Source organism: Phalangium opilio, unplaced genomic scaffold (assembly GCF_054372755.1).
Source record: "Phalangium opilio isolate 3A_F unplaced genomic scaffold, DU_Popi_V2 ptg000017l_1, whole genome shotgun sequence".
Lineage (NCBI taxonomy): Eukaryota > Metazoa > Arthropoda > Arachnida > Opiliones > Phalangiidae > Phalangium > Phalangium opilio.
Window position 1 is genome coordinate 1,709,995 of NW_028324151.1, and position 25,387 is coordinate 1,735,381.

The window sequence follows — 25,387 nt, forward strand, 5'->3', positions numbered from 1 at the left end:
TGTACCCCGGTACCTTATCCCGAATGGGGAGCGCCCATTTTTATTCAAATCAAACTTTAATTAATGCACTTGTTTTGTTGTTTTCCCTTGATTGTTAATTTATTTATTTCAGCAACGAGAATGGGACGCGATAAGTGTCAACAAAAAGGCATAGGCGAACTTAATAACCGAGTATCTAAATAACTAACACCCCTTTTTGTCAAATTTTTGAGATAGTTTCTAAACATTACTTGAGTAGTTTTTATTTACAAGGTCTATGAGACTATGAAACAAACATTTTCCTAAAATAATGAATTACTGTGTTTACCCATGCATGGGTAGACAACAAAACTACATAAAAATGCCATCCAAAAACTGTCAAACTGTCAAATTTAGTTGGATAGACCCTACCCTATACCGCTTTCAAAAACTATTCGAAGAAATAAGTACTCACCCTGACGACGACTTGAAGTTTCATTGTGATATTTTTCTTGGCAAAATATTATTCACCCCGAATCTTTATTTAGGTCCTTTTTTAGTACTTGCCAGTGCACCCTTTATTTCTGGAAGGTTTTTACTCGTAGGCAACTAGTCATGACCGAACCGTTCATATACGTATGTACGCGAAGTTCCAAACCTCAAACTGAACGTCTGGCTTGGATTAGAGCAATACAATCTGTTCGAACTGTGTTCTCTCGCATGACGAGGTTTCGAATTGAAAAAAAAATCGCCTATAGAAAATCTAGGCTGGCTGTGCTTGAAAAACTGTTGAGTCGAGAACGCTGGCTGGGATGTTTGGTCCAAGAGTACTATCCTCTCAGTGAAGGAAACGGCATGGTATAATCTGTAACTGTAGGGTTGTACCATCCGGTATACGAGGATGATCGTCAGAGGATGAGATGAGGCGTCGAGAAGGAAGAGGTTTCTGCTCCTGAGCTTCCGAACGGGACAAACTATACTGTGCACTCGGTCGGTCGAGATTCTTTTCGGAACATTGCGAAACAGCTGAGATATCTCGCGCGCGTCTTTCAAGCTCCACCACCTGATGGCAGTGTCGGGAAATACCACCCATACTCGACACTCAGCCATCAGCGCCCCATTTACATCGCATCGCTCCTCAATAGACACTTTATAGGGATATCTATCTCTTTCACGACATAGTTTATGGCATCTAGAGAACGCTATCTTTTCCTATATTGGTTAATTACTCATGACGTGTTTATTGTAACGTCAAGTACTTAGTATCCTTGAAAAGGGAAGATATGGGACTACAACATACTCAAAGGACTTACATGTATCTCTTATAGTACCAGAGTTAATTTAAAGGGTGTCGTGTAAATAAGACCATTTTAATCCTATGGAGACTACGATTATGCGTATTTTGCTTAATTACTCGCGCCCTGATTGTTGTAAGACTAAATTTTAGGTATCATTGGAAAGAGGAGAAAAGGAGCTATGACATACTGAATGGATTTCCCCACATATTCTATAGAACCAGAGTTATAAGTGAAGATATGTGGTGGAACGAATTTTAGTAATAATGAATCATTTTGGGTATACTATAATCTGTTTATGAAGGTACTACGTACATGGTAAATCCTTCTTTTACTAAGAAAGGGTGGAAGGGAGCCAGGGGTTAACCTTTCGAAAGGCTGTTTATAGAAGGAGGTATAAACAGAGAGAGCGGGAATCATAATTGCAGTTATTGTACATGGTCTTCCACCGTACATAACGCCGCCTCTGATTTAGCAACAATAATGGAGCAATTAAGGCACTGTCGGACTATGCTATCATCTCAAATAGTAGGCCGTGGGCTAGAAAATGTGGTACTTAAAATATATATAGCTAAACCGTGTGATATAATACATTGTTCTTGACCTATTATTTTATCTAATCTTACGGATGTCCTAATAATAGTCTTTGATAGCCTTAAAATAACCATGATACGACTGCGGGGAAGTAAAGATAAGTCATGGATTCTGCCTACGTGAATTTGTTTTATTATACTCATAATCATGCATGGCCCGCATGGGTTAAGACTTGACTTATCCGAAACAGTAATCAAATAATATACTTTTAGGTTTGTCCGTATTCTCTCGTGGTATGGAAAGACGTAACAGTTTACTACTTTAGCAACAAATCAAGAATATTGGAGAAGAAGAAGAAAAAAAAACAACCGAGCCATTACTTTCGAAGGACGTATCCGTAAGGTGCAAGAGATTCAACAAGTAAAAGAATGGAGCGTTGTTTTACAGGGGTTACACTTCTTCTTACTTATTCCACGCACACTAATGGAGGAAGTGTATTGTGTATTATTTCAAGGCAGAAACGTTCCCAAAATGTTCTAGCTGTATCGATGTAGTACAATTGAGCTTGTATTCAGATACTTTTGGGTCGTAGTAACAGGGTTAAGGATCGTTTTATTCCCGAGACACGCGCCGCGCTTCATTGCTTTCCAAACGTTTTTGTCCCTTTTCCGGAATGGTTCAGTCTGAAGGAATTTGTTCGGATTCCCAAAAAAGTTCGTGCTCAGAGTTCTTTAATGAGTGTTCCGCTTTGTCAGTAAAGTGGATCAATGGTCAATGCCTAGCTTGACCGTGTGGCTGTGCTATTTGCGGAGACGCCGGAGAGTGTACAATGTGGTAATGCTATTATTGTTCGAAGCGGTTTGAACTGATGGTATAGAATTTCCACGTAAAGTGGAAGATCTTTAGCAGCCCTATTATATGTATATTGACAGATTACGGTTCTCGAATAGCTTAGCCAGTCTGTATCAAGGACAGTCTCTGCGCCCGCTTAAAATATTTATTTATTTTTGTCCCCATAGGCCTAGGTTTTTTTTGTTTAATTTTCGTTTACGATTGTCTAGCTGCTTCCGAGAACGCCGGCCATTTTAGTTGTCTATAGTGTCACCCTCCTTTAAATATTGACTCGATGGGCGGGCGAATGGCTACTTTTATCATCTGGTAAATTATTTGTTTTCCCCTCGCGATGATAGTAATATAACGCAACTAGGTAATCTCCAAACATCTGAATGTACATTAATAAGCCTTTTATGGTAGGAACGCTTGTCATAAAAAGTAAAAGCAAGTAGAATACTAATATTTGCTCGATCTTCTCTATTTATCGTCTAGGGTGTACACATGCAGCGCCTATTTAGCACGTAGACCTATATAGATACACAATGATGAAAAAGCAATATTGAGCTTGTTTATACGAGAAACACCCCTTGTAAGTTGCTTCTAATAGATTTGGATTACGTACGCCTTTACTGTACTACTTCCAAAGGTGACTTCACACAGATGTACAGTACCGTACATACTGAACACAAGTTTTGCTCCCTCCAATGTTGCAGGTGTAAAACCAACCCAAAACCTCCGGAGTAGATCACGCGTACCACAATTAGAGATTGAGTAATGAACCATTATAAAACCGTCCTAAGAAGCTCGTTTGGATTTAATGCTCTCTTTCTTTCTTGGTGCATTAATTGTTTTGCGCGAGAAATAGGATGGTAAGAACCAACTTACTGTTTGAGATGATGTTAATACTGTACGAAATAAATGAATTGCATCCTTGTAGCAGCGAGACATCGAAAAGATTACCGGATAAGAGATAAGACATCGAAGGTGTTATTAATATCCTTAAGAAGAAAGAAAAAGCGGAGGGAAAAAACGAAAGGAACAACGATAAATTGCATCCTAGTTCGGAACTAGTGTTAATTTATCTTGAGCCTAGGATTATAAATGGCGTTCGAAACAAAACCATATAGGTTCTTAGTTGATTGAAAATCCTTCTTCGGAATCTTTCGTTTGGTTCTTCGGGACGGTTTTAATCACTTTCAGACATAATCCAGCGGTATTGCAAACCTGTTGCTTGAAGTATACAATCAATTCTTCGCTTTAAAAAGGGCAAATTGTAAAATCTTGGTTCATAGTGAAACATATTTAAAATTTATAAGGGTTACTTAATGACTCAAGGCCTATATAACGTTGTTCAAAAGGAATTTCTATAGTCTCCTGCAACGACATCGTATTATACATCCTAAAGTTTCTCCCATTCTTATTTTTCCAAAATATAGGCTTACTCGCTGTCAAGACAGTCTATTTGAGGCCTAACAAGCGTGCGATAAGCAAAACATCGAGCTCTAACACGGATCTTTAACAATAAAGGGGATGGGAAAATTGGGAGAACGCTTTCAATTCAAAACCCACAACCTTTTCGACGTAATAAAAGGGGGGTAGGCAACCCTCAGAATTGGGACATACAAAAAGGCTACAGCGCACGCGCCAGAAAGCGAGATGGAATACAAAGTTTTACCCCCCCGTGTCTTTCCCTCTAAGCTACATAGAAATTTTCACGTTAGGATTCTAGCACTAGGCGCACGTGCGGAAGGGGGGAAGTAAACGAATTGAACGTATCCCCCCCAAGCTAACGACGCTCACTTTCTGGTCCTCTTTGCTATTACAAAGTCCATGGCTTCTACACCGTCGGAATCCGACTCTTTTCGCTATAATTCCTTGGACGACAGCGCAATTCTTAATTAGTCTTGATAAATATGTCTACACTCTCAAAATATTGTCGGCCCGAGGAAGTTTAAAGCGTCAGAGTGAGTCGTTAGCGCCGGCCTAAGAAATAGAAAGAAATAAAAGATACGAGCTCCATTAAAGGGTACGTCTTGCATTTCCACCAAATCTTTACTTCAGTAATAAAGAGAACTAGCTATAAGTCTAGCTGTCTACAAGTACCCCTTTTAGGGATTGTATAAAAACGTCAGACGAAACAAGATGACAAACTCCATAATAAGTCTAACCAAGAACCCATCTCATACTTTGTTAGATCAATCAAGTACTAATGCAAACTGAACTGCTATAGGTGTTTATCTCAATTCTGGCAACACTTGGGACTATACCCACAACCTTCAAGTGTAATATTTGGGGTTGTTTTCGAAAGGAATTATCAACAAACATTAGTTGTTTGAAGTAGAAAATTAGTTAAGCCTTTGGTTTTGAACTCAGGAAATTTTGCGCGCGTTAACAATAGTAATGTCACCTGATTAATGAGCAATTAAGGAAGGCACCGATTTTATAATAATAATAATTTAGGTGATGATTATGATACAACGAACTGAAAGTGAAACAAACTTGCGTTTTCAAAGATCGTAACTAAAAATTGGGTGTTTTTTTACGACTACTGAAAATGACTTACTGCAGAAAGAGCCATCGGGTTTTACACTACTTATTTTTAGATTTTATTTTTACTATATAAGCCGTAATTGTAGGCAGCCACAATCTTGGAACGAAAGTTTATTAAAGAAGTCTGGCGCTGCAAGGCTCTTTACGTCGAATCAATAAAACCTTTATTTAGCTAGAGGTAAAGTAAAACCATCCGGCTATTGCCAGATCTTTTCTGATATTTATCGCGAATTTTAGAAGAAATAAAAACGATTTAATTGAATATCGTTACACTGAATCTTCGGGAAAATGAAACACTTTGTTAAACTTAAAAATATCACGATAATATTTTAAAGTCTGCTAGGTTATCCTCGACAAACGAAATCTTTATGGGTTACAAAATATATTCGAAGACCCAGTTTGGAAACTTATTTGTTGAAAGCTTGGACGTTTCTTACACAAATTGAAGCTTTTAAGTTTAAAAGCGTCTCTTGAAGAAATGAAAAGCAACTTTAATTCAACGTGATTCAATCGATTTTATTCATATTTTATTATATGAATTGGATGAAATATTGACTCAAGTTCATAAATATTCAAAGACGCCTGTTTTTATTTTGTTGCCTATTTTGGTAGGGATTTTGATGCATTCCCGGTAGATAACTGTGTTATAGATACGAATGTCGCGAAAATGCTGATATGACAGTCCAAATTTAATTCCCAAATGATGTCTAACTAACTACATTGGACTAAATACGTCCCAAAATAGGGTTGGACTTATGAAGGTTTTTAGGTTTTGTCGAGTTTAAAATCAGAGGATAAACGATGAGTGGAATATTCGGGTACTCGATGGCTCTAAAACCATTATGGGACGTGGATACCCGAGGACCCACCTCGGCATTCCGCAAATACCGAATATCTGCCCTTTCTGAGTAATAGTAAATATTTAAGGAACATGGTATGTTCTTTATTTTAGTTACTCCAATATAAGAGGAAATCAGATTAGTTTAGAAGGGCGTAAGTCAATAATGGTTACCAATACGATATTCGATTGTGGTCGTGATTGTAGCATCAAATATATATAAGGCAAAAAAGAAAATTGAACAAATACAGAAAATTTTGTTATTCAGCGAAACAACACGAAGATACATTACGTGTTCAATAGCATCCTGGCGCCAAAAAGACACTTTATGAAGACGGGCAAAGAATATAAAACTTAAAATCAATATTTGTTGGAGGAAGCTTGGAGGAGGGCATACTGGAGTGGCATTGTTGGGTTGGGACGGCCATCCGGGGCTGGTTAAAAATCCCAGCGTTATAATAGCTTAGTCACGTGTAAATATTAGTTCTTGTTGCTATAACCAGGTGGCACGCGAAACTTAGGCCCAACCTAAATCCGGGGTAATATGGGTAAAATTTACAGCCACGCTTGGGAAGGGCCTACCGTGTTAGCGTTATAGAGTATAATTACAACTCCAGTGTAAACTTCTCTCCTCCAAGGAGAAATCGCTAAGTAGTCGCCCTATGGAACGTAAAGTATTTGTTAAGAAAAGACTCTCTCTTTCTTTCTTTAGTACTATTATAAAAGAATATATTGATTGTCGGAGGCGGACTGTGTCCGGTTCGCTCAACTCATTTATTAGAAAAACTCTTAAAATAGGCCTACTATGATAAAAAGAATTGTTTCTCCAAACTTCGACCCTACACTTTCCATTATTCCATCTATTTGTCTTTGATACTAGACGCTAACTATGAAATATTTTAATTCCGCAGCCACTTTGTCTCAAATTTAAACTAAATAAACTTTAGTTTATTTATAAAAGAAACAAAAATTAATTATCAGGAACTCCCTTTGCTTCTGCCGGTTATAAATTTCTAGGTGGGATGTGGAGGTGAACAACGGCCAGTATAAAATGTAAACAGAAACGTTTATTATGACGGTAATTAATTATGACAATATCTATAAGACAGTGTGTACAGAGAACCAACTCTCACTCTCTTTGGGAGAATAAACAAAACAGTTGACTTCAAGGCCCGCCCCTCGTTCATCGCGTGTATCTTTCGAATACGCTTGACCTTTTAACCTTCTAGCTTCAGTTGTTAAACCAGTCTATTAGTAAACTGGTGTCAAAGCATGGAGTGTCGATTTATAAGTTAGTTCTTGGTCTAATGGATCAAACTTCATAGCCAACATTTGCGCAAAACTTACTTGAAATTTTTGTTTTACTTCAATTATTGTTGTCAAAACAACGTTGCTAGGGAAACCAAGAAAAACTTGCTATACGAAGTGTAGCGACTTTATTTATATTTTATTGTAGTTAATACAAAAAGTTTGATATCGCGTTTATTATGGGCCATAGAAAAGCCCTTAATGATGAAAATGTTTTCAAAGTACAAGCGTACGTGGTTCGCAAAAACATTCATTTGTACTAAATTAATGATCTGGTCCGATAAAGTGCTCTACATCTTCAAGTTAATGATAAGAACATGTTCAATGTATGAGAATAGAGTGACCATGTTAAAAGTCAGGAGGTTTCGTGGTTATATTCGTAGCAGAATTTTGAAGCGCGTAATATCAAATAGCCAGACGCGATCCTTCTAAATATTTGGGTTGGAATGATGGATAATTATACATTCAGCTATTTTTTCAACGGGGTAAGATATGAATTTAAATTGGGAAAAGGAAAACATTTTTTCTTGTCAATTAACAGCAGTTGTTATAGGACGTTTGTAATCTACCTCCTGTACAATGGTTCACACAGTTTTATGGACAGTTTGTGCTATGCCATTTGAAAAATATCAAGTGAGAGAGAGTTACTGTAATGTTATTACAGTTAAAATTGAATATTGTCGATTATTTAGCCCCGTTTCCGTCAACCAGACGACAGTGAATGAAATGCTTCGAAATAACAATGTTAGCGTAATGGAAATTGACACTTGGGATAATTTGGAGGCGCTTAAAAATGGAGTATAATTTTCCATAGACCGTATACTATAGTTTTAAAATGTATAACCCTTTATCGCAGTTTTTGGACGCCTTGATTTATCCCATGGGAATAACCGATCATAGAAAAGTTGAAGAAGTTCACGTATCCCCGAGTGTCTGGTTTTCGTCCGTCGTTATAATTACTTCTGTCAGCCGCAAACAATCGGGATCCGAAAATTACAATCTTCTGGGTTTAAACGGCTTCGTTTGGATTGCAACTGCAATTTCCCTTTTCATTGTCGCCTTCGTATTACTTCGATTGCAACATCGCAATTCTTTCACGGACTTTGTTTGGGTGCTGGTGTCAGACCTTTTACAAAATGGTAAGTTCTACCATGGTCCTACCGTCCTGATTGACTTTTTTAAAAGTCTCCCACACACGTAGGCGATAACGTACGCTTGAGACTGTCAAACGCCACGAGAATCATCTTCGGTGCTTGGATTTTAGCAAGCAGCGTTTTAATGCGATCGTATTCTGGCAATTTGAAAAGCGATATAATGATATCGGAAGTCGATTATATTGACACTATCGAAGACTTGCTGCGGCAACAATCTGTCAAGCCCGCAATTTGCACGAAAACGCGTTTCTTCACTAGCGTTATGGTAAAAGTTCTCCGATTTAATATTTGATTTTTTTGTAAAGAAGTAAAGTATACAATATGTTGCAGGAGGATCAGTACGCTTCTCTGCAACAAAGAATGGATGCAAGTGGGATTTTTTTTGACAATCCACATGAAATTCATGAAATGTTTCGTAGCGGCAAAATTGCGTATTTTGTGAGCGAAGGAAATACATTCGGTTCACTTACGAAAAACCTGTCTTCAAGAGGGCGTGTAGTTTATACGAGCAAGGGGAAGTACGATTTTGGGACAACTCACTTCTTCTTCAGTAAGAAATTGCCGCTGGCCATCAAGGAGGACATAGATTACCTGTAAGATTCGAATTTTGCCCCGGTTTTAGTCTTGTTCATTTTCTCGCTTTTATATTTCAAGATCTTTGAGATTCGTGGAAGTTGCCGTGGATGAAGTCAGGGTTCGAAGGGAAGCCTGGCTCAGTAGAGAGGATTTTTATTTTGAGCGAGACGTTTTGAATGAATTCCAGAGCCTGACACTCGGTTTTCTTCGACCCGTTTTCAGAATCTGGTTTTACGGCCTTGTTTTGTCCATAGTTGTCAAATTTCTAGAGATTGTAATTATTCTTTGTTTGCGAGGGTGAAATAAAAGACAACCATTAAAAATCAATAAGACCAGGATGTTATAGAGGTGACCCTGGGAATCTTTATAAAAGACTGCACGAGCGTGATTCGAAAATACACTATAACACTTGAGATGACATCAAAACGATCAAGATCAATACAAAGAAAGACAATTGTTCAATCTTTCTTTTCTCATTGAGATAAGATTTCCTTTACCCAAGTTGCTTGACTTCATTGATTTTGTATTAAATGGTTTGTAAATCCACGCGGCTATTGTAAACGCGTCAAATCTACTACAGTTTTATACGTTTTCTTTTCAGCCACATTGCAGTATTTACCAATGTTGGTAGTAGTTGTAGTAGTGGTGGTAGTAATGCTTTGAATGTGTCTAGGCACAAAAATTACACTCTTTACGTACTAGTTTCCGAAACCCTTTCTTGCACCAATACCACACTATACTTAATTACACCGAGGCTAAGCTTCTAAACGGAGTAAACCAAGGATACATTAATAAATTTGCTTGTTTGTTTTCTTTAATTAGAAAATAAATTAAATAAAGCTAATCATTTAATATATTTATGCAAAAATAGATAAATTGATCGGGTAGGATTATGGAGCAAGTTATAATAATAATAATAATAATAATAACTATTATGGAGCAAGTTATAGGCCATCTTGTTGCGTCACAATGACCAGTCACAACAATAGAAACGCAATACAATCATTCTTTTGTTATTGATTTCAAAATTTCCTCATAGGAAGAACAAATATTAAATATTGATTACTCTAGTAACGATAGCTTCGTTCCACGGGCGGTAATGGTTAAAAGCCAAGAATATTAGTTATTTAGTCTTGATTCGCGAACACACACTCTTTTGCTAAAATTTAGAACGTTCGAGTTTAAGGATTTAGAAATATAATTATATTTAAATATTATGTATCAATTCAAATTTAATCTACCTGGTGTAAGTACAACTATATTTAAATTTAATTCAAACTGTTCGAAGGTTTTTTTTAACATCTGTTAATAGGATATTTCTTACGACGTTTGCCGCAAGTTCGCATTATCGGCTTACGAAACATTCACTTACACTTACGCTGATTTTATAGTGTGTCATTTGAAAAATACAACGTAAGCTTTGCCTAAATGTTCCTGTTGGTTTAGCCAAAGACATGTCAGAAAGTGAATGTAGCGGTGTTAATTTATTTCACCAAAATCTTTAGCAATGTTTTCACGAACGATATCTCAGTCGTTCAACTTCTGAGGAATAATAGTATTCAACCATCGAATATCAAAATTTGGGATGCTACAACAGCCTTATCGAAAGGAGTACGAGTTAATATTGGTTTTATATATTTTAATACTACTAATTATCACTTAATTAATTAGCTTCTGGATGTATTTCTATATCCAATGTCGATTAATAACGAAGCTATTGAAGAATATCACGTATCACCCAGTGTCTGGTTTTCGTCGGTTGCAATTCACACTTCCGTCAATCGCAAACAATCGGGAACCGAAGAATACAATCTCTTGGGTTTAAACGGCTTCGTTTGGATTGCAACTGCAATTTCCCTTTTCATTGTCGCCTTCGTATTACTTCGGTTGCAACGCCGCAATTCTTTCACGGACTTTGTTTGGGTGCTGGTATCAGATCTTTTTCAAAACGGTAAGTCCTACCATGGCCCTACCGTCCTGATTGAGTTTCGTTAAGGCTTGCTACACACGTAGGCGATAACGTACACTTGAAACTGAATAACGCCACGAAATTCATCTTCGGTGCTTGGATTTTATCAAGCAACGTTTTAATGCGATCGTATTCTGGCAATTTGAAAAGCGATATGATGATATCGGAAACCGATTATATTGATACGATCGAAGACTTGCTGCGGCAACAATCCGTCAAACCCGCAATTTGTACGGCAACCAGTTTCTTCACTAACGTTATGGTAAAAGCTATCCGAAATTGCCGAATACGTGGATAAGAGTGAAATTTGCACGTTGCAGGAGAATTTCAATAATCATTATGAGTCTCTGCAAGAAAGAATGGATGAAAGCGGTATTTATTTTGAACATTTGAATCAAATTGAGGAAATGTTTCATCGCGGAGAAATTGCGTATCTTAAAAGCACCGGAAACTTTCTCCCAAATTTTTTGACAAATTTCCCAAAGGAACGCGTAATTTACACGGGAAAGGGGAAGTACGATTTTGGGACAACTCATTACTTCTTCAATAAGATGTTACCTCTCTCACTCAAAGAGGAAATTAATTATTTGTAAGATTGACTTTCCTAGTTTAGGCCTAACGAATCTGAAAGTCTATTCGTTTCTAGATCTTTGAGGTTTGTGGAAACTGCCGTACACGAACCAAAAACGAGAGTTGACTCTTGGCTCGAAAGTAAAGTCAGGGATTTTGAACGAATTGTCTTGAACGAATACCAGAGTATCACTTTGGATTTTCTTTACCCCGTTTTCAGGCTCTGGTTTTACGGACTTATTTTGTCCGTAATTTTGAAACTCGTCGAGGCATTGGATTATTGGTGTAGCAAGAAATTACTTAGAGCGTAATCGTGGGTAACTTGACGCATTTTTATCTCAAAGACATTTGCAAAAATCCTACTGAAACGACGCAAGCGAGAATTGACTTAGACGTATCTTATGAACTTATGCTACTAATATTAACTGAAGTTGAAAATCAAAATATAAATAAAATCGATACAAACTACGTTGGTTAATTTTTGGGAAGGCAAGGATTGATTTGATCGTTTACGGATCAACGATTATAACTCAATAATTTTCTACTCTAACCGAACCGAATCGTAATTAATTTTACGAAGTCGTTAATTTAGAGAAGAGAAATATTTTTACAGAGAACTTTATCAACTCCCCCTTAGCCGTTTGTTTGACTAGGAATTTTAATGAATAAATTTAGGAAAGCTCTTCGTTGATTAAAACCGAAACAATTTGGGGTGGGGTAAAAAATTCTTCCTTAGTTGGAATGGAAAAGGTGCATTTACCAGGAAAAATAATTAATTTTATTTTGGGGCCTTAAAGCTCTGCAATTATGATAAATTAGTTTAACCGAGAAAATTTAGAGTTCTTTTTTTTTATTTATGATAATTCTTTGCGCTAGCGATAGATTAATTCTAAGTGATACTTAAATGTACGTTAACTTAAGTCCTTAGAACCGTTAAAGATAGAACGACAAAGAAAGAGTCCAAAAAATTATAAATAATTTAGTTTATTGTTCTATTTCAAAGTTAAATACAATACATTCGTTGGCATTGAATATTTGGCTTAACGTTGGTGTTATTTCCGTTGAATTTCTGTTTGAAATTCTGGAAAAACCGACGCAGAATCACCTATAAAAGAAATAATACTTTCATTATCAATAAATACTTTGTAGTTATATTCTAAAGCCGTCTTTAGACGATACTTACAGCGTATTTTTGAGTTTAACCGTAAAGATGTCCGTATCCACCTCCAATACCACCTCCGATTCCGTATCCACCTCCAATACCTCCTCCGATTCCGTATCCACCTCCGATACCGCCTCCGAGTCCGTATCCACCTCGGATACCACCGTAACCATAGCCGGGAATGTGGTGGATCTTGACATGGTAAGCGTATGGTCGACCGTATCCGATGTGGGCAGCGCCAATACCACCTCCGATACCACCATAACCGCCTCCAATACCTCCGTAACCGCCTCCGATACCTCCGTAACCTCCACCGATACCACCTCCGAGACCAATACCCCCTCCGAGTCCACCGTAGCCGCCGATCAAGTGTCCAGCGAGGGCGGTAGCCAACAAAGTGGCGAAAACGACAGCGATCTGTAAGAAAAATATGATGGAAATGGGTTAAAAACTAAGGCAGGAATGGTAATGATCATATTGGTACTTCCCGAGGGGTAAATCACTAGAATTCCCTGAACTACCCGGAAATTTAAAGTCTGGATTATATTTATCTTAAGCTTTACTACTTCGAAGGCCGACTTCTTCTATACTTTTCACAATCTTTGTAAACATAGTTATATCATGATCAAAAGTTATTTCCTAAGTAACTTACCATGGAATTCATGTTGGAAGTTGTTGATAATTCGAAAGGTAGATCTCGAATGTTGTCTCCCTGTTGGACCCCGTTCAATTTATACCCTGCTGGACACTTCGACGCGATTTTCGGTTCAATTACTAAAGGGTGTTGTCCAAAAAAAATAATATTAATATTTCACGTAACTATCGTCTCACTTACATATTTTGCGGTTCAATCTCTAATAATTACATTTTTTCGAAAACGCGGGTTCACATTCGCGCCATCGGAATTGTTACGTTTAGCCCCTGTTTAATATAGATCATCCCAGTATGAGAATACAGCGCCTACAGACAATATCAACGAGATATCAAAGTTATAGTAATAAGTTCACCCTTCATTGGAGTTAATGACTGGAACGAAATGCCGTAATATTTATTCAGCGCTGGTCAATTTTCCGCGTCATTTCACACGTACAGCCTTCTTACCATGAAAAGTCGTGAGAGAAAATTGACCGGAATGTAAGAAAAAATGTTACGTATTGTTAATTGAATATTTTAATTGCTTTGTTTATGAAAGTGTGATTTTTTTTTTAAGTTTAGGGGAAGCAAGGTTGCGTAGAGTATGTCAGTAAAGTAGCCTAGAAATAATATTTTCTCTTAAAACAAATTAAAAGATTCGTCAAGTTTTATTATCTTATCTCTTTTGGAAAAAGTATTTATTGTTTCAACAAAGCGGTTCTCGTTTCTGAAACTTCGGAGATTGGCAGATTTGTACAGAGAGATTGAAGTTCCACTTATTATAGTTAGATGTAACTTATGATTTTTCACACTAAATTTTGTAAGCTCGTAACTCTGGTAATCAGTTGCATTCTTAGAAACTATCCTTATTCTCATGGAAAATTAAATAATTTTCTAAGAGTGAAATGGAGTTCTCCAGCAAAACGATTATTAAATTAATTTGCATGGTTTTTTTCTTCTAATGTTAAGGGCAGTCGTGGCCGAGTGGTTAAGGCGACAGACTTGAAATCTGTTGGGATATTCCCGCGCAGGTTCGAATCCTGCCGGCTGCGGATATGTTTTGGATTTTTATGTTTGTACAAAAAACATAGTCAAAACATTCAGTATTATGTTCAGACTTTCAGAAGCAGTCGTGGCCGAGTGGTTAAGGCGACAGACTCGAAATCTGTTGGGATATTCCCGCGCAGGTTCGAATCCTGCCGACTGCGAAAATATGTTCATGGTTTTGCGGTTTTTAAAAATTACTTTAGTAGACATATCAGCAGTTCGGGGTATGTACCATTGTTCACAAGGCAGTCGTGGCCGAGTGGTTAAGGCGACAGACTAGAAATCTGTTGGGATCTTCCCGCGCAGGTTCGAATCCTGCCGACTGCGGTAATACTACTTTTATACTTAGTTTTGGTATCTCTTTAATAGCCGTATCAGATTGTGGGCTGTATTATCAATAGTCAGGCAGTCGTGGCCGAGTGGTTAAGGCGACAGACTTGAAATCTGTTGGGATCTTCCCGCGCAGGTTCGAATCCTGCCGACTGCGGTAATACTACTTTTACACTTAGTTTAAGTATCTCATTAATAGCCGTATCAGATTGTGGGCTGTATTGTCACTCGTCAGGCAGTCGTGGCCGAGTGGTTAAGGCGACAGACTAGAAATCTGTTGGGATCTTCCCGCGCAGGTTCGAATCCTGCCGACTGCGATAACAATATTTTTAGACTTAGTTTAAGTATCTCTTTAATAGCCGTATCAGATTGTGGGCTGTATTATCATTCATCAGGCAGTCGTGGCCGAGTGGTTAAGGCGACAGACTTGAAATCTGTTGGGATATTCCCGCGCAGGTTCGAATCCTGCCGGCTGCGGATATGTTTTGGATTTTTATGTTTGTACAAAAAACATAGTCAAAACATTCAGTATTATGTTCAGACTTTCAGAAGCAGTCGTGGCCGAGTGGTTAAGGCGACAGACTCGAAATCTGTTGGGATATTCCCGCGCAGGTTCGAATCCTGCCGACTGCGAAAATATGTTCATGGTTTTGCGGTTTTTAAAAATTACTTTAGTAGACATATCAGCAGTTCGGGGTATGTACCATTGTTCACAAGGCAGTCGTGGCCGAGTGGTTAAGGCGACAGACTAGAAATCTGTTGGGATCTTCCCGCGCAGGTTCGAATCCTGCCGACTGCGGTAATACTACTTTTATACTTAGTTTTGGTATCTCTTTAATAGCCGTATCAGATTGTGGGCTGTATTATCAATAGTCAGGCAGTCGTGGCCGAGTGGTTAAGGCGACAGACTTGAAATCTGTTGGGATCTTCCCGCGCAGGTTCGAATCCTGCCGACTGCGGTAATACTACTTTTACACTTAGTTTAAGTATCTCATTAATAGCCGTATCAGATTGTGGGCTGTATTGTCACTCGTCAGGCAGTCGTGGCCGAGTGGTTAAGGCGACAGACTAGAAATCTGTTGGGATCTTCCCGCGCAGGTTCGAATCCTGCCGACTGCGATAACAATATTTTTAGACTTAGTTTAAGTATCTCTTTAATAGCCGTATCAGATTGTGGGCTGTATTATCATTCATCAGGCAGTCGTGGCCGAGTGGTTAAGGCGACAGACTTGAAATCTGTTGGGATATTCCCGCGCAGGTTCGAATCCTGCCGGCTGCGGATATGTTTTGGATTTTTATGTTTGTACAAAAAACATAGTCAAAACATTCAGTATTATGTTCAGACTTTCAGAAGCAGTCGTGGCCGAGTGGTTAAGGCGACAGACTCGAAATCTGTTGGGATATTCCCGCGCAGGTTCGAATCCTGCCGACTGCGAAAATATGTTCATGGTTTTGCGGTTTTTAAAAATTACTTTAGTAGACATATCAGCAGTTCGGGGTATGTACCATTGTTCACAAGGCAGTCGTGGCCGAGTGGTTAAGGCGACAGACTAGAAATCTGTTGGGATCTTCCCGCGCAGGTTCGAATCCTGCCGACTGCGGTAATACTACTTTTATACTTAGTTTTGGTATCTCTTTAATAGCCGTATCAGATTGTGGGCTGTATTATCAATAGTCAGGCAGTCGTGGCCGAGTGGTTAAGGCGACAGACTTGAAATCTGTTGGGATCTTCCCGCGCAGGTTCGAATCCTGCCGACTGCGGTAATACTACTTTTACACTTAGTTTAAGTATCTCATTAATAGCCGTATCAGATTGTGGGCTGTATTGTCACTCGTCAGGCAGTCGTGGCCGAGTGGTTAAGGCGACAGACTAGAAATCTGTTGGGATCTTCCCGCGCAGGTTCGAATCCTGCCGACTGCGATAACAATATTTTTAGACTTAGTTTAAGTATCTCTTTAATAGCCGTATCAGATTGTGGGCTGTATTATCATTCATCAGGCAGTCGTGGCCGAGTGGTTAAGGCGACAGACTTGAAATCTGTTGGGATATTCCCGCGCAGGTTCGAATCCTGCCGGCTGCGAAATATATTTTAACTTTTACTGAAGTTCCCGCCTTCATGGACTTCAGTCGCGAATGAATAATAAAGTCCGCCATGTTTTCGAAAGGGTATAGCGTGGGGTAAAGGTAAATAAAGTACACAATGTCCAAATAATAAATCTTTATTGTTTTAATTTATAACCAATTACAACTAATAATTTTTATTCAAAAGCAAAGAAATATCCCAATGTAACAGCAACCGCTGCGAGAACAGTTGCACTAACAACAGGCACTGCAACAAAAACATCCTTATTAGGCTTTGCACTTTGACCCATGGCGCGTTTATTGAACATTACAAATAACATTTCGTCGACTGCTAATGGCCTCAATAACTTGTTCTCCCGCTTCGGACAGCCTTTCTTCCATATCAGGTTCGGAAAAATCCTTTCCACAACGAGATTCCGTAGATGTATCGATGTCCTCTTCTGACAGGTCGAGATTGAGAAGTTCTTTGAAAGCTTCCAAGGATGTTGCGTCACCATAATCATAATCTGAAACTGTGATGTTACCCAAACGCGTGAAAACTCTCCTTGGAAGTTCATGAACTAAACTGGAATCTTTTAAAAACGTTTTGGTCAGAATATGTTTAAGAATATGAAGGTTCGTTCGCGTTGGTGCACCTTGCTGTTCTTCATTTATAAACAGCATGTCCTCGCAATGGATTTCACACCTGGATACTATACTTCGAATTATGTCTTGTTTTATAGCCTGAAAGTTACAGGGGTCAAGTTTCAAGTTCTAAGTTCTACAGACACTTCCGCATCGTGCGACACGTTACCAATATTGATTCTTCAACTGTGGATTTACTAGGAGCAAAAGCTCTGCAGTGAAAACTGCCTTTCATTTCCATAACGGCGCCACAGTTGACAAGTTCAGGGTCAATTACAGGCGATGTATTCTAAAATTACCATAACTAAGTACCAGTTTCGACCACCCTGAAAGTATTTCCCGAAATACCTCGGGAAGTGAAAATATTTCCACGGAATGTTGCAATTTCCCCGTAGTAATGTTTTTATTATCTTTTGGTTTCCTTTTGCCCCCTCCACCCTCCGAAGGCGGTTGAGAAAGAAGTTCACTACCATCCCTCATTTTCCCGTCAATCAAAACAATTGCGGTTGCGACTGAGCCATAAAGTGGCTCTAAACCAGTTTGAATTTGTTTCAGCAAACTTTGCTCGCTCTTTTTACTCTCAATTGGTATCCATTGATCTAAATGATACTCCGTGTCAATTTGATTCCATTGAATCGGAGTAGGTGATGGTTTCCAATCAGCGGGTCGGGCGCCACTTTTATAGTCGGAAACGTCAAAAGTTTTGCAAGTAGCTCTAAAGGAGAAACGCTATACGTATTTAGCTGAAAATATATCTATGAATTTGAAAAGTAGATCATAGTACTTTTTCGAAACTGAACAGAGCTGCAACTGAATTCTATCTTTAACTCGGCCACAAAATCCTAATCTCTGATCTTTGGATATAGAGTTATACAATGCGAATAATATTTGGCGAAAATTGGGACCATTTTTAACCAAAAATTCAGGTGGTCCATAGGCGTATATTCCCAATACATCTACACCACCAGGAAGCATTCTTGTCACCTATAATTAACGTACTCTTAGCCACGAGTACCTCTTAATGCAGCCTGGTGATTTGTACCTGTTTTGCGTGTTGACATATCCAAGCCTCATCTATCTCGCCTTCCTTAACATTCTTTCTATTTTCCTCTTCCTCTAAAGGTTCTTTTTTAGGTGTAGGGGCGACGTGAACCACTATATCCCTTACCGATGTACTCTAAAAGTCACCCATAAGCCGGATTCTTACATTCTTTGAATTTAAACTTACCGATCCAATTAAAAGACCACAATGTGGCGGTGATTTAGATAATTTCGAAAGAAAATCTTCAACATTATCGTTGTAAACTATAGTTCTCCCCATTTTTATTCTTTATTTTTAAATTAAACCATCAAAATTCAAAAGTGTGTCAATGATCAAACCATCTTGAGCGTGGAATAGAGTAATGACAGCCCTCTGCCTTCGACTGTATTAAGCTCTATGGGGAAATAACATGGGGTGCTATTAGTCTATATCAACACGTACTATAATAGCAGACGACAAAAGTAACCATTCGCGCTCTAGCTAAGAGCCAATGAGAAGCGATAAAACATGAAACCAGGTGCGACGTGTAACCATTGAAAATTTTATTTTGCGTTTTGGGACTCGTGGACTCTCAAAATCAGGAAGACCAACGAAAGTCCGTTATTTTTTTTTCCTGCCGGTTTTTGAAAAGCACGCGCCGCCGTTTTCGCCAACGGTTGATTCTGAAAATTTTATGATAACGGTTTATAAAGGTTTTTTAAGATATTTTCAGTTATTTAAATTCGATGCTTATAATTTTCATCGTTGTATTGAGTTTGTTAGTTGTGTTCTTTGAATATTTACAACTGTAAATAAAGAATCTGGAAACAAAGAACGTAGGTAGGTGTGACGTTTTTCTTAGACATGTTGACTACTAGTAATTATTAATTAAATTGTTGAGTTTCCGCGCTTAAATTGTCGGGTTTCTGGACTTAAATTACACGCGTGCCTATAATTAATTAATGTTACAGGCTGTATAAATTGTAGAATAAAGGAAAACAGCCATGGCGTCAAGCAGTGGGAAGATGTCCCTCATTGCCCAATTTGACGATATTTGTCGCTACCATGCCGTACTAAACGAAGCATCGCAGGAAAATTCTATAGAATCAGAGTTCATCAAATTCGTCAAATACGCCCAGTTAGCCAGAAAGCAATGGCTTTTGACGGAGACGTCTTTACAAGAACTTAAATTGGAGTATGACGGAACTGCTCTTGAATTGAAGGAATGGAAGACCAAGTTTGACAACTTAATGTGCGTCTTCTTAACCATCTTTCCTTCATTCCCCCGTATGTATTTACGCTAATCTTAATGTTTACAGGAAGAAATACAGAGATGAACGTAATAAAAGACTTAACGCTGAAGGACAGTTAATTGAACTGGTAGGTCATCACATCCTTGAAAACAATGACGTCACCGATTCTAGAAATGATGACGCGTTACTTAATTACAGAAAAAAATCTTCGGAGAGGTGAAAGAAGTTGTAAACAGAGACAACACGATCAACGACCAAACGAAAGAACGTTTTGCGCAGTGTGTAAGATACAACCTTCCTGAACCAATGTAAGTCCCTCTTGTACTCGTGAGACTTCGTGATATCAGTTTTCCTAAATTATGACGTATTTTACTTAGCAATGAAGTCATAAACGAACAATCTGAGTTTTATGACAAAACCGAAGATGATTTGGACTTTGAGGATGAAACGGAAAATCGATCTGGTAAAAGGCGAACGAGAAGCAGTGGTAAACGCAAGAGTGGCGGCGGTAGTACCCCGCCTAAACGCAAGAAATCGGGGGTAAACATCAAAGGGAACAAATCCAAAACGATGATTTTAACGTACTTTCATTATGAAAGGAAATATTTATCACGAGTGGGAAGGAGAACACCGTAACTGCAACCACAACTGTAACAATCCCTCAACAAGGTGAGATAGTCGCCACCTCGAGAATCGAAGCCAATTCCCACCAAAATCAGATGGAAAGATGTAACAGCGAGCCTGAACCTTTCATTCCTCAAGAAGTGATCCCATCCGCGCCTCCCTCCGTGGGTCGTCCTTTCTTGAGATCGGAATCGGATTGTTTCTCTTCGGAGAGACCCAGATACCCCACTTCCATCTCCTCCTCTTCAGTTGGCCGAAAAATGACAATGCAGGATGGATTTTCAACTCCAACTGGTGGCACGCCACTCCAAAAGTAAATAATTGGTGTCCCACGTCCTTCACGAACTAGTACGCTTTAAAACTAACAAAATTTATCGTAAGTAGAAGCAACTCTAGCCTACCGAAACGTCAATTATCGGGCTCAAGAATCAACGGTCGGCAACATAACTTTGTTACCAAAACTGTTATCAGACCGGAGAAATGCAATCCATGCGGAAAACGAATCAAGTTCTATAAAGAAGCCTTGAAATGCATCGATTGCAGAACGACTTGCCATCCTGAATGTCAATCTAGAGTGGGATTACCTTGTGTCCCCTCGACAAATACTCCAAATAAAGGAGAAAGGGTAATTAGTAATTACATCCCCCCCCTCTTCTATCGCCCCCTTCTTGGGATGGTTTTTCATGGTTAAGTACTTGTTTTGTAGACAACCATCGCTGACTACGCGCCAAGAACAGCGCCAATGGTCCCGGCTCTCATTATATATTGCGTTAATGAGATTGATAATCGCGGAATGAAAGAAGTTGGATTGTATCGCGTCCCGGGACCCGAAAGAGAAGTTAGGGAACTGAGAGAGAGGATTTTGAAAGGAAAAGGAGCCCCCAATCTTGTAAGTATTAAAGGAGTTTCCTATCAATTAGTTTAGTTTAATCTCTCTTAATTTTTATTTTAGTCTAGAGTTGATGTCCATGTCCTCTGTGGCGTCATCAAGGACTTTCTACGTGGATTTGAAACTCTAATCCCGAGGGCGCTATGGCACGAATTCATTAAGGCTTCCGGTAATTATTACAGAAACACTGTCCCTTCAGCGTCATCGCGACAATCATTATTTCACTTTAGATATTGAAGACCATGATGACTCGCAAACCGCTTTGTACCAAGCCATCAGTCAACTTCCCCAACCCAACAGGGACACACTCGCGTACTTAATATTACATTTTCAAAGGTAATTACTAATTTATTAATGATTAATGTTTGCAGCCTAATCTTTTTCTCGTTCTTCTTCATTAGAATTGCCGAAACTCCGGAAGTAAAAATGGGACTTCGCAATTTAGCCACTGTTTTAGGACCTACCATTGTTGGTTATTCATCGGCGACGTTGGACGCGGCTTCTTTGATAACTGAACAAAGAAAGCAATGCGCCGTAAGTTACTTAAGGGGGGAATTGAACGGTTTTAAACACGCGTAATTACGTTGTTTGTTTGTTTGTTAAAGGTTATGGAGAAGTTGTTAAACATCTCAAGTGGATACTGGAGCACTTTTACCAATGTTGAGACGGAAGTTTTCACCAGTCACGTAACAACTCCCGAAGGCACAAATAGTAAGTTTTCTGGGAGGTTTTAACGCGTATAAAATTTCCAGATGATTTTAATCTGCAACGGGTCTGCAATCAAATTACCGCCGCCATTTTGTTTACTTTATTACGCAGCGCCTGAATCAAATTACGGTTCCTTGAGAAGCGGATCGTACTCGAGTCTTAGTCAAGTCGTCACGAAAACTCCGCTGTCGACCAGAAGCAACCCAATGACGAGAACGACTAGAGGACAAAGATTTTTCGCGTCGCCATCATTGGGACATAAGTAACCCTCGTGACGTGTCAAAGATATCCATCCATTGCTTATCACGCAATGCACCCCCAGTGTGTTAAATGTTTTTCTTTTAAAACGCAGGCCTAAACATACTTATTTCACATTGTTTTTAAGTTTTAAGTAACGAATCTAACCCCCATTTCATTTTTGGCAAAATTTCACGATACGAAGCTTCAACTGGTCATTTTGTAAGTAAGGCGGACGCGTCCATCATTTGGGGTGGGCAACAAAATTTTTCTGCAACGTTTATTTTATTTTTTTAATTTTTTTGGGAATTTATCGTTTCGTTTTGCGTGTTAAAAATTAATTAATTTTCATTGTATTGATTGAGTAAAAGTGTTTTAAGATGAATTAACTTTGTCCCCAATTAATAATAATAATTTTGGCGTGGCGTAAAGAATGTACGTGACGTGATCACATTCACGGCACGACGTGTTTATATATAATTCAATATTGAAAATATAATATAGTTTTTATTATTGAATTTATGTATACATAAAATTAATTACAATGTCACGTGGTTCTTTTAATTAATATTGCAATGTTATGTGATGTGATGTGAGATTCGGTAGAATTTTTATTTCGTAATACGGAATGTTTCTCTCGAGAGTATAAAAATAATATTCAAATTCTTTTCCTAATTTATGATCATTTTACGACTAGAACGCGTTTTAATCTCACATGGAAGCTATTTTAATATTTTTCCTTCAATGGCAGAAGATAATGAGACAGCGAAACAATCTTTACGTGTTGTTCCGTGTGGCGTTTGGATGGATTTGTTTTTTATAATACTCTTCTTTCTTTCTAATTGCCACAAGACTTTCTTCGTTACGCGAATCTCATTATCTTCAATTAATTTTTAAACATTTTGATACGATGCGGTGGCGGCGGCGGCGTGTTTGTTGTGAATTGGAGTTGCTTCGGTACTACTACCACTTGCAGAGTCGTCGTAAAACCTATATGTTGGTTGGTTTTCGTCACTCAAAATGGCGGCGTTATATACTTGGTTTTCCCCCGCGTTTATAGATGTTGGAATGGGTTGATACGTTGATCTTATGATCTTTACTTCCGGTCTTTGGCCTTTAATAGTTATGAAAACGAATAATGGTAGGAAGAAACAAACCGCGACGATGCCTAATATGATAACAATCACGCCCCAAGGACTTTGTTGAGCTGCAAGGAAAATTTTTATGTATTTTAAACGTCACTGTTTCTATGGGTTTTTAATGACGTTATCATCATTGATATCATTTATCTCTAAATTGGGTTTTGCAATCTTGCGAAACATTTTTTTTTATCTCTTATCAAAAGAGGTTGAAAACAATGGACGACTTATTTTAGTAACTCAAACGACCTGATATGATACTAGGAATTTTAGTGTCATTGATAAGAATGATTTTGGGTTTAAATATCGCAGTTATAAATGTGTACTTAAAAACTACACGTTAAAATTAATTAATTACCAAATGGTTTGCATCCGTGTGGTTCATCACTATCGTCCCCACAATGGTTATGTTTGTTGCAATACAACCCATTCCAAATGCAATTTCTATTATGACATCTAAATTGGTCCTTGCTGTAACAGTTTCCTTTGGTATCAGCTGCAAAAAAAAAATTAAAATTCGACACATCAGTCAGATAATTAAGTACGATACCATTTCTATTGTTCTACATTAACGTAGGCCGTGGTTCTACTTACCATGTGAAAATACAGTGATCATGCTGACAAATCCCTTAAGATCTTTGTACCCCTTTGTTACGTTCACTGATGTAAAAAAATTAACGGTGATATTCTCTGAATCAAACTGTAAATCAAGGCAATTTTCGGCTGGACAATTTCTGTGACCACATAGTGCGGTGCCATTCTGGTTTTCAGCCGTTTTTACAACTATTTCGTCTAGTTCGCAACTTCTGGTGGATATTTCCGAAAAGGCAAGGTGAAGTTTGTATCCTCGAGGCGCTCGTAATTGGACGGTGCAATTTAAACCAAGGATATAGGAGGATTTGTCATTGGAGCTCATTTCAAACGTCCCATAGGAGGATGGACCCCTCGGACCAAATTGGATATCATTGATAGATTTGTCAACACAGTAGCTGGTAGCTCCAACTGCAATAGGAAAAGAAGTTTTTTTTTTTTTGGCATTGAAAGTAACGTTTTTACGTTTACTTTCGAAACAGTAAACACACCCCTTTACATTCAAGGGGCTGGACACTTCTTTTTTTTCCTACTGCCCACTAGAGCGTATAGCCGTGGGGTTTTGTGCTCCAGGAAGAATTTTAGAGCGGGAGACCCCTGAGGGTCCGCGAGCAAAGCGCTAGAGCGTATGTGATGAAGCAGGGGAGGATTTGAGTTTAGTACAGGCGGTGACGGATGATGGAATTGGGCTAAGTCACCACCTGCGGACACGGGGTAGTGGGGAGGACCGCCGACTAGTCCCTTATTCCCTCAATTTATGCCACCCAGTAGCTTGGCCTACAGGAGTGCGCTACACTCCCGACAGGAATGGACTCTTTAAAACTATTCTTTCTAAAAACCCCACAATTTTTGCAAAAACAGCGTGTGTCCGACCCCTTCAAATCATCTGACTCATGTAAACACACTAAGCCTTTGTTTCTAGACCTTTTACTATCGGATTATACATAACTTTGACTATGAATTTTTTAGTAAAGAAAAAAAGCAATTATAAAACACTTATTAATTAATCTAAAAATACTTACAACGTGTTTGCGTGGTCTGAAGAATTAAATTTAGGAAAAATGCGCACACGAGGGTGAACTTGCATGGCTCGTTTCGCCACAATCCCATCATTGTCGCCATTTTTGAAGGAAAATATTTGGCGGGAATTATTCAAAATTTTAAAGTGATGAATTACGGTACATAAATTAATATTCGGATTAATTGTTAAGGGCTAAAGTTTTTCCATTCGTGGTTAGTCCGGTGTGCATACTATTGCAACCGTGAAAGTAGGTTTGCTGCTAGGCATCCAGTATCCGAGAAAGGATGTTTTTCGATGTTTTCCGACTAAACAGTCAAATTTCATACTTCGCAAATAACCCACCGATATCAAACCTAGGAAAAATATCCTAGAATGTGCCTAAACTTTGGAAGTCGGGTGATATATACTGTTCAAATAATTATCGGTTCAAAGATTTGTT

The 25,387-nt window shown here is 38.5% G+C and overlaps 8 protein-coding genes, 2 long non-coding RNA genes and 16 other non-coding genes across 37 annotated transcripts in view; 22 read left to right on the forward strand and 4 right to left on the reverse strand.

Moving 5' to 3' along the window:
* Positions 1-567, reverse strand: part of LOC149702339 (calcitonin gene-related peptide type 1 receptor-like) — a 31,199-nt gene extending 30,632 nt beyond the window's left edge. For all 4 annotated transcript variants that reach the window (XM_089866127.1, XM_089866126.1, XM_089866129.1 and 1 more), the window contains exon 1: positions 434-567. In XM_089866127.1, coding sequence (XP_089722253.1) covers positions 434-457 — 24 coding nt within the window. In that variant the 5' untranslated portion in view covers positions 458-567. The remainder of the gene's footprint in view (positions 1-433) is intronic.
* Positions 1-4,223, forward strand: part of LOC149702340 (uncharacterized) — a 31,346-nt gene extending 27,123 nt beyond the window's left edge. Inside the window, exons 5-7 of the long non-coding RNA XR_016381721.1 lie at positions 113-3,267; positions 3,335-3,490; positions 3,559-4,223. This is a non-coding gene — a long non-coding RNA (uncharacterized LOC149702340). The remainder of the gene's footprint in view (positions 1-112; positions 3,268-3,334; positions 3,491-3,558) is intronic.
* Positions 4,224-7,766: 3,543 nt separating this feature from the next.
* LOC149702341 (uncharacterized) lies at positions 7,767-9,539 on the forward strand. Its single transcript, XM_089867111.1, has 7 exons — positions 7,767-7,802; positions 7,871-7,950; positions 8,010-8,115; positions 8,174-8,456; positions 8,519-8,736; positions 8,802-9,064; positions 9,126-9,539. Exons 1-7 carry the CDS (start codon positions 7,767-7,769, stop codon positions 9,346-9,348), a joined length of 1,209 nt encoding a protein of 402 aa, XP_089723237.1. The 3' UTR covers positions 9,349-9,539.
* A 724-nt stretch (positions 9,540-10,263) lies between these two features.
* On the forward strand, positions 10,264-11,314 carry LOC149702342 (uncharacterized). The gene is made up of 5 exons (XM_089867112.1): positions 10,264-10,293; positions 10,360-10,460; positions 10,553-10,658; positions 10,719-10,998; positions 11,061-11,314. The coding sequence occupies exons 1-5, from the start codon at positions 10,264-10,266 to the stop codon at positions 11,312-11,314; spliced, it is 771 nt and encodes a 256-aa protein (XP_089723238.1).
* Positions 11,315-11,341: 27 nt separating this feature from the next.
* On the forward strand, positions 11,342-12,187 carry LOC149702343 (uncharacterized). Its single transcript, XM_089866142.1, has 2 exons — positions 11,342-11,605; positions 11,663-12,187. The coding sequence occupies exons 1-2, from the start codon at positions 11,376-11,378 to the stop codon at positions 11,895-11,897; spliced, it is 465 nt and encodes a 154-aa protein (XP_089722268.1). The 5' UTR covers positions 11,342-11,375; the 3' UTR covers positions 11,898-12,187.
* Positions 12,188-12,555: 368 nt separating this feature from the next.
* Positions 12,556-13,709, reverse strand: LOC149702344 (uncharacterized). Its single transcript, XM_089866143.1, has 4 exons — positions 13,614-13,709; positions 13,401-13,522; positions 12,770-13,165; positions 12,556-12,691 (listed from the first exon to the last, which is right to left on the reverse strand). Exons 2-3 carry the CDS (start codon positions 13,410-13,412, stop codon positions 12,785-12,787), a joined length of 393 nt encoding a protein of 130 aa, XP_089722269.1. The 5' UTR covers positions 13,413-13,522; positions 13,614-13,709; the 3' UTR covers positions 12,556-12,691; positions 12,770-12,784.
* Positions 13,710-14,098: 389 nt separating this feature from the next.
* Positions 14,099-16,885, forward strand: LOC149702345 (uncharacterized). 3 transcript variants are annotated; one of them, XR_016381725.1, is made up of 9 exons: positions 14,099-14,201; positions 14,351-14,894; positions 14,958-15,054; positions 15,118-15,536; positions 15,600-15,856; positions 15,920-16,338; positions 16,402-16,498; positions 16,562-16,658; positions 16,722-16,885. It is a non-coding gene; the product is annotated as an uncharacterized LOC149702345 (long non-coding RNA). The 3 variants fall into 3 exon arrangements; XR_016381726.1 differs by having other exon boundaries at positions 15,600-15,696; positions 15,760-15,856; positions 16,402-16,658; XR_016381724.1 differs by having other exon boundaries at positions 16,402-16,658.
* TRNAS-UGA (transfer RNA serine (anticodon UGA)) lies at positions 14,352-14,433 on the forward strand. Its single transcript has one exon. It is a non-coding gene; the product is annotated as a tRNA-Ser (tRNA).
* Positions 14,508-14,589, forward strand: TRNAS-CGA (transfer RNA serine (anticodon CGA)). The gene has a single exon. It is a non-coding gene; the product is annotated as a tRNA-Ser (tRNA).
* TRNAS-AGA (transfer RNA serine (anticodon AGA)) lies at positions 14,674-14,755 on the forward strand. Its single transcript has one exon. It is a non-coding gene; the product is annotated as a tRNA-Ser (tRNA).
* TRNAS-UGA (transfer RNA serine (anticodon UGA)) lies at positions 14,834-14,915 on the forward strand. The gene has a single exon. It is a non-coding gene; the product is annotated as a tRNA-Ser (tRNA).
* Positions 14,994-15,075, forward strand: TRNAS-AGA (transfer RNA serine (anticodon AGA)). The gene has a single exon. It is a non-coding gene; the product is annotated as a tRNA-Ser (tRNA).
* On the forward strand, positions 15,154-15,235 carry TRNAS-UGA (transfer RNA serine (anticodon UGA)). Its single transcript has one exon. It is a non-coding gene; the product is annotated as a tRNA-Ser (tRNA).
* Positions 15,310-15,391, forward strand: TRNAS-CGA (transfer RNA serine (anticodon CGA)). The gene has a single exon. It is a non-coding gene; the product is annotated as a tRNA-Ser (tRNA).
* On the forward strand, positions 15,476-15,557 carry TRNAS-AGA (transfer RNA serine (anticodon AGA)). The gene has a single exon. It is a non-coding gene; the product is annotated as a tRNA-Ser (tRNA).
* Positions 15,636-15,717, forward strand: TRNAS-UGA (transfer RNA serine (anticodon UGA)). Its single transcript has one exon. It is a non-coding gene; the product is annotated as a tRNA-Ser (tRNA).
* On the forward strand, positions 15,796-15,877 carry TRNAS-AGA (transfer RNA serine (anticodon AGA)). Its single transcript has one exon. It is a non-coding gene; the product is annotated as a tRNA-Ser (tRNA).
* Positions 15,956-16,037, forward strand: TRNAS-UGA (transfer RNA serine (anticodon UGA)). The gene has a single exon. It is a non-coding gene; the product is annotated as a tRNA-Ser (tRNA).
* On the forward strand, positions 16,112-16,193 carry TRNAS-CGA (transfer RNA serine (anticodon CGA)). The gene has a single exon. It is a non-coding gene; the product is annotated as a tRNA-Ser (tRNA).
* Positions 16,278-16,359, forward strand: TRNAS-AGA (transfer RNA serine (anticodon AGA)). Its single transcript has one exon. It is a non-coding gene; the product is annotated as a tRNA-Ser (tRNA).
* TRNAS-UGA (transfer RNA serine (anticodon UGA)) lies at positions 16,438-16,519 on the forward strand. Its single transcript has one exon. It is a non-coding gene; the product is annotated as a tRNA-Ser (tRNA).
* On the forward strand, positions 16,598-16,679 carry TRNAS-AGA (transfer RNA serine (anticodon AGA)). The gene has a single exon. It is a non-coding gene; the product is annotated as a tRNA-Ser (tRNA).
* TRNAS-UGA (transfer RNA serine (anticodon UGA)) lies at positions 16,758-16,839 on the forward strand. The gene has a single exon. It is a non-coding gene; the product is annotated as a tRNA-Ser (tRNA).
* A 77-nt stretch (positions 16,886-16,962) lies between the features above and the next one.
* Positions 16,963-18,917, reverse strand: LOC149702362 (protein odr-4 homolog). The gene is made up of 8 exons (XM_089866137.1): positions 18,694-18,917; positions 18,508-18,642; positions 18,250-18,449; positions 17,814-18,180; positions 17,635-17,754; positions 17,477-17,564; positions 17,153-17,413; positions 16,963-17,088 (listed from the first exon to the last, which is right to left on the reverse strand). Exons 1-8 carry the CDS (start codon positions 18,784-18,786, stop codon positions 17,018-17,020), a joined length of 1,335 nt encoding a protein of 444 aa, XP_089722263.1. The 5' UTR covers positions 18,787-18,917; the 3' UTR covers positions 16,963-17,017.
* A 169-nt stretch (positions 18,918-19,086) lies between these two features.
* Positions 19,087-22,582, forward strand: LOC149702363 (rac GTPase-activating protein 1-like). Of its 7 annotated transcripts, XM_089866136.1 has the most exons (14): positions 19,087-19,326; positions 19,458-19,738; positions 19,806-19,866; positions 19,938-20,047; positions 20,117-20,279; positions 20,339-20,408; positions 20,502-20,676; positions 20,748-20,988; positions 21,070-21,252; positions 21,316-21,421; positions 21,483-21,588; positions 21,654-21,786; positions 21,858-21,963; positions 22,072-22,582. In XM_089866136.1, the coding sequence occupies exons 2-14, from the start codon at positions 19,491-19,493 to the stop codon at positions 22,224-22,226; spliced, it is 1,857 nt and encodes a 618-aa protein (XP_089722262.1). In that variant the 5' UTR covers positions 19,087-19,326; positions 19,458-19,490; the 3' UTR covers positions 22,227-22,582. The 7 variants fall into 7 exon arrangements, with proteins under 7 accessions (XP_089722262.1, XP_089722261.1, XP_089722257.1 ...); XM_089866135.1 differs by having other exon boundaries at positions 19,088-19,326; positions 20,339-20,676; positions 21,492-21,588; XM_089866131.1 differs by having other exon boundaries at positions 19,089-19,330; positions 20,339-20,676.
* A 102-nt stretch (positions 22,583-22,684) lies between these two features.
* Positions 22,685-25,343, reverse strand: LOC149702364 (uncharacterized). Its single transcript, XM_089866138.1, has 4 exons — positions 24,950-25,343; positions 23,931-24,338; positions 23,695-23,832; positions 22,685-23,404 (listed from the first exon to the last, which is right to left on the reverse strand). The coding sequence occupies exons 1-4, from the start codon at positions 25,047-25,049 to the stop codon at positions 23,091-23,093; spliced, it is 960 nt and encodes a 319-aa protein (XP_089722264.1). The 5' UTR covers positions 25,050-25,343; the 3' UTR covers positions 22,685-23,090.
* Between the last annotated feature and the right edge of the window lie 44 nt (positions 25,344-25,387).